Here is a 10,612-nt window from a genome sequence, read left to right on the forward strand (position 1 = left end):
CCAAAACAGTATGTTTTTGCACGAAAAGTTTGAAGGATGCTGTTTGTTTTTTTTTTTTTTTCCCTGCCTGCAGGCTGCTGTTTCTGAAACTCAAAGCTCAAAACGAGAAGGAGAGGTTTGCTTTCTGCTCTGTGAAGGGCTGTGAGCGAATAAGAATCAAAGCTGTGATCCCAAAGACAGCTGGTGTCAGCGATTGTGAAGCCACAGCCTACCCCAAGTACATTGAGACACCAATAGTGGAAGTGCCAATGCCAAAGAAACTCTCCAGTGCACAACTGGTAAAGCAGCTGATTTCTTATCACAGAATCATTGCTCATGTAAATCTGGCACATGTTGTGCCCACAGATATAGAAAAACTTTGTGCTAGGGTTAGTATATGCTGTGCCTGATTTTCTGAAATGGTTCAGGCAGGTGAAATCATATGAAACAGATTCTTGCAATGTGTGGAGAGCCATTGCAAGCTGTATACTTGTTCTTTTGGGGCTCTGATGTGATGTGCTGTTCCTGAAAGCACAGGGTGAAAACTGATGAGCTGGAAGACAGGTTGGTCCACTGAATGGGATTTTGGAGCCTCCAGCTCCTCCAGGCTGTAAGAACAGCAGTGACAGACAGGAGACTGAATAGTAGAGCTGAATTATTCTTGTTTATATAATGTATAACACAATCTCCAGTACCCAGTCAGATGCTGGGGGAGGAAGTGGGGTATTTATCTGTTATTTGGGTTTTTTCACTCATCGCCCTTGAAACAGGAATACACAGCAAAGCCTTGGAGAATTATGTGTCAGTTCTGCAAAGTAAGAATCACTCTGCCATTCAGTGAAACAGCCTAACTGGTGACAGGATGAGCAGAAAGGTTACCATTGTGCCCAATTCCATTAGCAATTTAATTTGGCAAGTCAGTGCTTATTATGTAGCTTCCTTGTTGATTGAATTTCAGGGTTTGAAATGTTTTCATTGGAAATGCAGCATTCATGTAATGGACATTCTCACTAGAAAATCTGTTTTTTTCATTTTGCAAACAGAAGACCAAGGACCACCTAATTGAAGTGAAAATAGAAACTTACAAGAAACAGTACTTCCACCTGAAGGATGACTTTGCATACATTGAGGTGAGCAAATCCTCTCAAAGAACTTAATGGGGTGCAATTCTACACCACTTGCTTTATCTTCATGGAAAACTTGCTTACAAGGTTACCATGGACAGTTAAATTCGAGTCATTTCTGCTTTGTATTTTGGGAAAAATAAAAGGCTGTATCTTCTCCTGATAGGCAGGATATCAGGACCTCAGGGACCTGGAATTCTGCCCTTTGAAGCAAACAGCAGTCCTGTGACTCAAGACTATCAGTGCTTCTTACAGGTGGTTATTTGCAATTGTGTTCCTGTGAGAGATGAAGAATGTTTTTCTCCCTGCCCAGGTTGATGGTGTCAGGTTTTTCCTCACTGAAGAGGGTGTCCAACTGGTTGTGATTGATGGACACCATGGAAAAGTTGTTGATCGAGTAACATTCAAAAACTCCATTCTACAAGGAATCCCAGCACAGATAGAGAATTATGTCAACAACATCAAAGATCAGTGAGTAAATAATCTGTTCTCACTAAGGTGCAATGTACAAGAATGCTGCATAGCACTCATCTTTTTCTTGGATTTTATCACCCAACATGGGCCAGACACTCAACAGCAGAGCAGTACACCCAATGTATTTTTGTGCCTGATGACTCCAGAAGAGCCCAAATGTGTGCAGGACATGCAGGCAGCAGCAGGATGCACACTCTTTGATTCAGGCACTGATTGAGCCCCAGATAATTTGCAGGGCTGCATGTGATTAATACTGCAGAGCTGCATTTATGTTGTGGGTTATAGACAAACTGCAGACTTAAATTCTCAGAGCACTGATGCGTACAGATGCACACAGCTTGTGTTTTGTTACTGCATGTATGTTTTCTCAAATTGCAGAAAATTCCACTAATAAAATACATTCCCCTTTGCACATTCCCCTGCCCAGACCTAAAGGCTGGATTATTTTTTATTTTAAGTATTGGCAGCCAGGAATGCAGAGTTTTGGAAATAAGTAATAAGTAGCCAAAAGATGTTCCTGCATCTTGGAGGACGGTGGCTTCTTCTGCTGGAAGGAGAATTGGAACCACATCAGAAACCAGATTAAGCAAAGGGGATGTTCCCACGTTAGCTTGTGGAGTGCTCGTGGGAAGGGAATATATTTAATTGTTATTAAATCTGTTTGGATTTGAAATCTGATGTGTAACATTTAAAACAAATATGAGGGGTTTGTTGACAAATCATCTGAAATAGCTGTGGCAGATCAACAGGATATTGTTCTGGCATTTACTCTAGAGACTTGGGGGAAGCTTGAGCCGAGTGCCATGCACGTGCAGGCAGATGTGTTTCTATTGTCTTAAGTAATTCTAGAGGTTTCAAAAACCACATCACATTGTTTCTTCAGGGAAGCATGGTAATTTCTCACTTTTCTTTCATATCAAAAAATTAGTAGTCTTTTCAGAGGGGCCATCATCCTGCTTTACAAAAATCTCAATCCTGGATAAATCCAGTTCCTGATCAGGAATAGTAGTAATAACATTAACACACTTTTTAAAGAGAAGCACACTGAAAGGAACAAAAAAGTCAGGCCAACAAAAATCTCAGAGAAGTGAATTTATTCAGGTTTAATCTGCTAATGAAAGAACAAGAAATTACTTGAGAATTGCTAAGGGCATCCCAGGGAGAAGATGAGTCTCTCTGAGCAAAGCAGGATGGAACTGCAGGTTGGAAACATTTAAATCATCCTAGAAAATCATGTTGAAAAATAAAAAAAAAAAGTGGCTTTTGTCTGCTTTCTAATGGGTTTTGCATGACTGGAAAAATAATCTATGACCAAACTGTTGGAAAGCATTGAAAAGCATTAAAGCTAAAACCACTGTAGTTCATGGGTGTGTGAACACACAGGCAGGAGCTACCAGTGCTCAGGACAAACAAGCAAGGAATGTGTTCTGACTCTTCACCCATTTACACACCTCTTTGTTTCCTTCAGCTCCATAGTGCTGCTGACATCTAAAGGAAGATTCATTTCAAGAGGACCATGGACTAAAGTACTTGAGAAACTTGGAGCAGGAGAGGGTTTTAGGTTAAAAGGTAACCAGTTTTTAAAAACTCATTTCTAACCTCCCATTATTCTAGTAAAGGGACCGTTGTTCTGCTTCTAAACTTTGCCTCGCTTGTTTCTATCAGCATGTGCTCAAACATCTTGGAACCAGTAATTTATTTATTCAGAAAGGTTGTATCCACTGCAGCTTTGGGTAACATGCTCCATTTAAAACTGTAAATAGAAAAAACATGCTGGCAGTTTTTCTTAGAAATAAATGATTCAGGGGATTTGATTTTCCAGATTAAGTTTAGATAAAAATACCTTTTAATAATAGAAATATTGAGCCTTTTCACCCACTAAATGCCCCAAACCAGGATTTTTTACTTGTCTGAGCTTGTTTTTAGCTGGTTTTCTCTGGAAATATTCTGACTTGATGGCACAAAGCATATTGATTTCAGAGCATCAGATATTGCATTACAATACAGCTCCGTGTGCACATTGCTGCAATCAGCCCTACAAGCTTTTGGCATGATTCCATCTGTGTGTGTGTGTGTGTGTTACACACATGGCTCCTGTGTGCCTGCACCCCTCCAGCCATGAGGTGTAGCCATGCACACAGGTGGGTTTCTGGTGCAGTCCTGGCACACTCCAAATATATTTGCTCTGATTTGCAGAAAAAGTGGCTTTTGTCGGCTTCAAAGGCAGCTTCCGCCCCGTCTGGGTGAAGCTGGTCACTAACGAGGACTCAGCTAAAATCTACCAAGCTCTGCCAGTTCCTGTGCTGAAGAAAATGAAGTTGTGAGGACACCTTGCTGTGCCTGCTGGCCGCCAGCACTGCCCCGTGGGATGGACAGATGGACAGATGGATGGACGGACGGACGGACTACTGACCACTCTGCGCAGGCCTCGCCTGCCCGTGCCACCAGTGTAGCTTTTTGTTGTTGTTGTTGAGTTCAAAAAGAAATCTCACTGTAAGTAGCTCGAGTGGCCACATGTGACAGCAGAGCCCTCCTCTGTGACCAGCGTGCGTTTGGGCTGCCAGCCCGCGCTGGCTCCGGCGCCGAGGCCGCCTCTGGTGGGACTCAGCAAGGCCCGAGCTGATTCTCCAGGCACTGCTTTTGTCAGCGCTCCTGGGACAGACTGATGTCAGTGCTGCCTCCTGAACGGGAGTTCTTGGTCTGAAGACCATCAAGGACTGTTTCTACCACCATCCTCTAAGTTGACTTTTCCTCTTCCATAGTGTAACTAGCTGCTCACGTAGACGTGGAATGCCAGTTCAAAGACTGGTTGACAGTCTGGTGTAGAAAGAGTGGATTTCAGTGATTACCTGGATGTTGGGAAGTGTAACTGGACAGTAAGCATTTCCCCTAAAGCTTCTGTGAGGTTTGATCAAGCTCTTTGGGGTGTGTGTTGTACATGCAGCCCACGGCACATAGTTGGGGAAGAAATGACAGACGGAGTGGACAAAACATGCCAGCAGAGACTGATGGAACCACCTATTCCTGCTTCCTCAGAAAACTGTTTTTCCTATGGATCGAGTTTTAATAGTGGCTGTGCAAATAGGAAATTTTCCTTCAACAAGCAGCTGCAGGCTAGAAGGAGAGCAATGTCAATTAGCGCATGTATTTTCTCAGCCTTTCCCATTCAGCCTTTCCCTCCGTATAACAACCTGCAGGATCAGTTTGTGGTTGCCAGCTAATGCCATCCCAATTCAAGGCTTCCAATTTTTGACTAGGAATACTGGGACTTACCTTATTCAGCATCAAATAGGGTGAGCTGCCCTTGCCTTTCCCAGGACACCAGAGGGAACAGGATGAGACTGCTCTGCTGTGTGTTGCTTTCTGATCCTGTCTTCAGGCTTAAGATACTATGTCTTGGTCCTCCTGTAAGAGTTATATGAGACCTGGATGAGGTCTTTCCAGGTAGCTGAAGAATTAAAGTGAGAATCCCAATGCACTAGTTGGATGTCTTGTACCTCCTTTCCCCCTGCTTCAAAGACCTGGGTGATGATGGCAGATCAGAGTGAATCAGGACTTTACAGGGGCATCTCTTGAAGCTGGGATGGTAACATTTTCTTGTAAAACACTGAAAGCACTTCTAGTGTTCAGTGATATTTCTGTCAGTTGCTCCAAAATAACACACAGGCGTTTCTGGAGGCTGTGACTGTTCTAAGAAATCTAAGGGCAGGGGGGAAGTGTGAAAGACATCATGACAAGCTTTTAAAGAATGTCTGACTTGCCAGTAAGACTTGGGTTTATTTCCCCACTTTATCTCTGCCTGTCCCCACTGCCACATAAATTATTTCAGTCGCTGATGGCTACTTTGTTTATGTAATTAAGTTTTTTTTCCCCCACAGTATCAAAAATGTTACCTTGAAGTTAGACTAAAAAGCAAGGACTGTGTTTGTCATTCCAAAGGCTGTGCAGATACTGGTTTAGATCAGTTGCTTTGAATGTCAACACAAGCATGAACAAAATTTAGATATACTGTAGGTTACATTCCACTCAAGCCTCTCCTGGGTTTTGAAACTGGAAATGTTCTTTTCAGATCTAGTACAAAATCGCTTTGAATTCACTGAATGTCATGTGTATTGTATTCAAAAAAACAAAAAAAACAAAAAAACCCAAAAAAACAACAAAAACCAAAAAAACAAAGAGCCAAGCGTTCCCTCTCAGCTTCCCAACAAGAGTCTGGTAATGAATGCTCCTTAGGCATTTGATTTGTGCCATTTGCAGAGTGAATGGGCAACATTTGTAAAAGGCAAATCAGATTGATTGTTTATTCCCCAAAATTGTTATGATAGTTTGGGGATTTCTCAAATTATTCCATGAAAGAGTCAGTCTCACTGGTGTTTCAACCATGATCATCCAAAAAATTTTTCTGATGTCCTATGATGGCCAAAACAGTGCCAGATCCATGAAGGCAAGGGAAGAGACTAACAGGAATTCCCCTGGGTCTGTCGGTTTGGGTTGTTTAAACCTTTTCCCTGCCCTGAGCCAGTGCTGTTGATTGCAGCAGTTTTGGTGGAACACATTTGCTTCCAGGAGATGGACCAAAGCAGGAGTATTTCCTTCGAGAGCACTTAGCAGATGGTGGGCAGGAAAGCCAGGCTTGGGATGTGCCTGGAGTGGGATTTGGCTTTGTACAAGCCTCAGTGCCAGGGTTGCCCTCTGCAGTGCTCCACTGGCCACAGCCATTTCCCCTCTCCTGCTCCCTCTAAGTGTGTAAACCCCAGGAGCATCCCACCAGGTGGGTCTGTCCCCTAGACTGCTTTGTTCAGCTTCTAGGAGCATGTTGCCTTTGTGCTGAAGTGTAGCTTCTGATTTTACTGTTTTGGGAATTCTCAGGGTGAAAGCATAAGACTTGACTCTAGGAAAAAAACCTTTTCTTTTCCTTTCCTAAAAGATCTCACCTTATTAAGAGAGAAAACTTAAGCAGCTTGTCCTGTGATGCTGAGCCTGGCACGTGGGGCCTGTTTTGGAGCTGGGGAGGGTCTCCTGCTGTGAATAGCTGCAGAGAATCCCTGCCGGCTGCATCGTGGCGTGTGCAGGGAAATGCCCAGGGCTCCTGCTGACCCGCACGGCCTGGAGCCATCCGTGTGTCCTCTGGAGGCACAATGGAGCCTGCTGCCATGGCCAGTCTGCAAGAGCTCTGTGCCAAGTGATTCCTGTTCAGTCTCTGTTCTAGAAACTGCACACCCTGACCAGGGAATTTCCTGGCTCTCGTCCTCTGCCCACCCTGTACAGCCCCTGCACGAGCTGCAGGGACCCTCTCTGTAAGGTTTTATTACTGCAGATGTTTCCATGTTTGCCTACACAGTTGCCATTGGTGGAGTGGGTTTTTTTTTGATTGCATTATGTTTGTTTGTCTCTTTGTTTGTTCAGATGTTTGGTTTTTATTGCCTCTGTTCAATTGCTTGTGTTACCTGTCGCCGAAACAGCTGGTCCTTTTTCGGAGTTAGATGTTTGTACATTTTCTTAGAGACTTTCCAATGAAAAAAAAAAGATATATTTTCTATTAATTTATTACAATGGCACTAAGACAACTAAATTGCAGACATATGAAGCAATTTCACTGAAGTTGAGCATTGTCCAGTTTGTTAAGGAGGTTGGCAATGTGTCTTTTCTGATAATCTGCTTTGCACTTGAAAGCTCTCTATGTCCACAGACCATGGTGGTGCATTGACTGTCGGGTTTATGATGACAAGAGCTCTTGGGATGTTGTTTCCAAAAGATTGTGGCTTACAACTGAAATAACACGTAGTTGTTTGGAGTACACAATGTTTATCAAAATAAATATTCAGTGCAACTTTCTTATTTTATTTCTGTCTCCCTACTTATTTCAAAAGACAAACCCAGGGGGTAAAGCAGCCCCTGTCTGCATTTGTTGGCCGGTCCACACAGACCAGAGCACCTTTCACTGCCTGGTCACAGCTGCAGGATCTGAGAGAGGGGGAAGGGAAGGGAAGGAGATGGGAATGGGAAGGGGGATATTGCAGCCACGGGAAAGGCCTGTATTTGGGGCAGGTGGGGCACTATGGGGTGACAGGCCAGAAAAATGGAAATGCACCCAACTCGAGGGGCTCAAAGGGAGACGTGAAGAGGGTTCCCCTCACCTCAGCTCCTGCCAGCACGCAGGCAGACATCACTGCTGTGCCACTGCTGCTCTGTGTCTGTGTGCATGTGTATCTGGGACCAGGGATGGCTCAGTGGATATGTTACCTAAGACTGAAAAGCATAAAAAGATAACATAATTCCAAATGTTTCATAAAATATAATATGTTTTCATATTTAGATTATATATTATCAAGATAATATAAATTATTAAAAGAGTATTATAGACTAGAAGAGAATGGAATAGTTTCTCTTGGAAAAGACCTCTAAGGTCACTGAGTCCAACTGAATCATAAGCAAGGATTCCAAGGTCCATTGTCCAGAAATGCCACATTATAATATATTATATTATAATTTTTATAGGTATGACACGATAATATATTATATTATATTAATTATATTATATTATATTATATTATATTATATTATATTATATTATATTATATTATATTATGATATATTATATTATAATTTTATATTATATTATAAATTTATATTATATTATAAATTTATATTATATTATAAATTTCTGTTATATTAATTTAATTTCTATTAATTTCTATTAATTTCTATTACGGTTTAGCCGGAGCAGGCCGTTCCCTGTCCGCGCGCGCCCTCTGGTGGCCGCGGCCGGGCTGGGCTCCCGCGCTCCCCGTCCCGGCCGAGCCGCGATGTTCCTGCGAGTCTCTGCCGGGCATCAAGGGCCCAGCGGAGCTGCCGCGGCTCCTGCTGCCCGCTGCGAGGTGTAGGGATGCTCCCTCCGCTGCTTCACAGAGCTTTGGTTCTCCCCAGCCCCGTGGAGCACAGGAATCTCCGTGTGTGTCCCCAGACTGAGCGCTTTTCTTGCAGCCCCTGCGGCCTTTGGGAGCAGCCGGCCCAGCACCTCCGCCAGACGCTGGAGCCGCGGTGGTGAGCCCCGGCTTTGGCAGCCTGGAAGATCGATCCCGCCGCCGCTCTGCCACCCCCCTTCTGACCAAAGCATTGTGTACAAGCGACCCTTCCTTCTTCACAGAACACCTTCCGGAGCTCCTCCCTGAGCGCAGCCGTGGAGCTGAGCCCAGCCCGTACTCACTGAACAGCCGTAACAACAAAACGCCAGCGAGAGCTCCCGCTCTGTGCAAACGGATCTGTGTGCAGCTTCAGAGTGAAAGGCTCAGCTTACACCGGAGTGTCTCAGCACCATCAGGACATGGTAAGGGGCCTGTGATAAGGGAACAGTGACAGAATTCAACATGAAATTGCTCAGGAGGAAGCCCCCTACAAATAATTCTCTCTCTTCCTTTGCCAGAGGGTGTAATGTGAGATCACAATGAAACTACCAGCCCCACCGTAACCCCCTCTCCTCTCCTACTGTGTTAGTGTAGGATGAGTAGTTCAGGATAATGTTTCTTAAAGCACACATACCTCACCTGGAAGCAAAGGGCCTGCCAGTTGATAGCAACACCTGAAGAAATGAATGCAGCTCATTTATTTCAGCTTTTCTGTCGAAAGTTCCAGTATTCAAGTGCTACAGCTCTGTCTCTTGGACTGCTCCGATTACAAATCTGAAGTTGATTTTCTCATCCCAGAAAGTGAGACTGTCCTGGTTTATCATTACTGCCAGAAATAGCAACATGGCTGAAATAATTTCAGGCCTTAGTTGGGTTATCTGAGCACTGAGCAATTTGGCTTAAATGGTGATGTTATGTGGGAACAGAGGCTGAGAGGAGTGGCGATAAAAAGGAAAGTGGTCTTGCCCTCATTAGGTTACACAGCTCATTAGTTCACAACGAACTACCTGCTACCCACCACATTAAATGCAAGACAGTTGTTTTTTCAAGATCTTGTGCTCAACTGCTGTCTTAAATGCCAGAGCATTTGCATGTCTGTGCTTTCATTAAGGTCCTGGCAACTGCATCCTATTATAAGTGCAATTATCTAAAGTCCACACAGTGATTAACATGCTGTACAGCACCTGAAAGACAGCAGCTGACTATCAGGGGTTGGCAAGGCACAGGGTATGGCTGTGGATACCACTGGCAGGATGAAAATAAAATACTCTTATATAATAATTTCAAATATATACTGTTTTGGACACTTCTGAAATATCATTTTATATGAGGCGATGAAAACTGACTCATTTCTAATTTCTTTTGCAAAAAGAAGTTGAATGAAATGGAAGGACAAGTTAAAAAAAATCCCAAATATACAAGATGGCCTGCAGGCATGAATCTCAGAAATAACAGCAATAAATACACCTATTAAACCTTTTTGCTTATTTTTTATATTGACTCAGCAAGTGTTTAACCATGATCTTGCTTTCAGTACACCCTTGCACTACATTTATTCCTGTATAATTCAGTCTTCCTCACTACAGAGAAAACTTTATATAATATAAAGTTACAGCAAGATCCAGGTCACTTCATGGTGCTGTTCAATCCTTGCACCTTGCAAGCAAATTCTAGGGCCTTGCTGTTCACCTCTTTCCAACGCACACAGAGCCCTGATGACATGTAACTCTGCCACCAATTAAGGCAGCCGAGCTGATTTAAATATTAATGATTTAATGACTGCTCAGTGCTCTGGTCAGTGCCTCCCACAGAACTGGTGGGCAGGGTGCCTACACCAAAGTCCAGCCTCTGTTCAGATACAACTGATGATTACCTTTAAAAGCAGCAGATGTTACAGCAGTAAAGATGGGCCCACAGGTTTTTTTGAGGTACTAATAAATGATCTAAGGAAAACCAGTTTGGGTTATAAACTCAATGAATTAGAGCATTGCAGTCGGTCTTCTGTAGAAAACAAGGGTGTCTTCTGTCCCACTGCAACAGAGACACAATTCTGGAGTAAGAAAGAAAAAAGGTTGTTTCTGAGAAGTTGTAGCCTTTGTCCAGTAAGATGGGGAAAAGGCTGAAGCTCCT

The 10,612-nt window shown here is 43.4% G+C and overlaps 1 protein-coding gene across 4 annotated transcripts in view; it reads left to right on the top strand.

Moving 5' to 3' along the window:
* The window catches only part of CEMIP (cell migration inducing hyaluronidase 1), a 99,563-nt gene extending 95,641 nt beyond the window's left edge, over positions 1 to 3,922 (top strand). For all 4 annotated transcript variants that reach the window (XM_068203789.1, XM_068203791.1, XM_068203788.1 and 1 more), the window contains exons 25-29: positions 74 to 278; positions 1,023 to 1,109; positions 1,417 to 1,574; positions 3,046 to 3,146; positions 3,774 to 3,922. In XM_068203789.1, coding sequence (XP_068059890.1) covers positions 74 to 278; positions 1,023 to 1,109; positions 1,417 to 1,574; positions 3,046 to 3,146; positions 3,774 to 3,901 — 679 coding nt within the window. In that variant the 3' untranslated portion in view covers positions 3,902 to 3,922. The remainder of the gene's footprint in view (positions 1 to 73; positions 279 to 1,022; positions 1,110 to 1,416; positions 1,575 to 3,045; positions 3,147 to 3,773) is intronic.
* Positions 3,923 to 10,612: the final 6,690 nt, after the last annotated feature.

Source organism: Anomalospiza imberbis, chromosome 13, assembly GCF_031753505.1.
Source record: "Anomalospiza imberbis isolate Cuckoo-Finch-1a 21T00152 chromosome 13, ASM3175350v1, whole genome shotgun sequence".
In the NCBI taxonomy this organism is placed as follows: Eukaryota; Metazoa; Chordata; class Aves; order Passeriformes; family Viduidae; genus Anomalospiza; species Anomalospiza imberbis.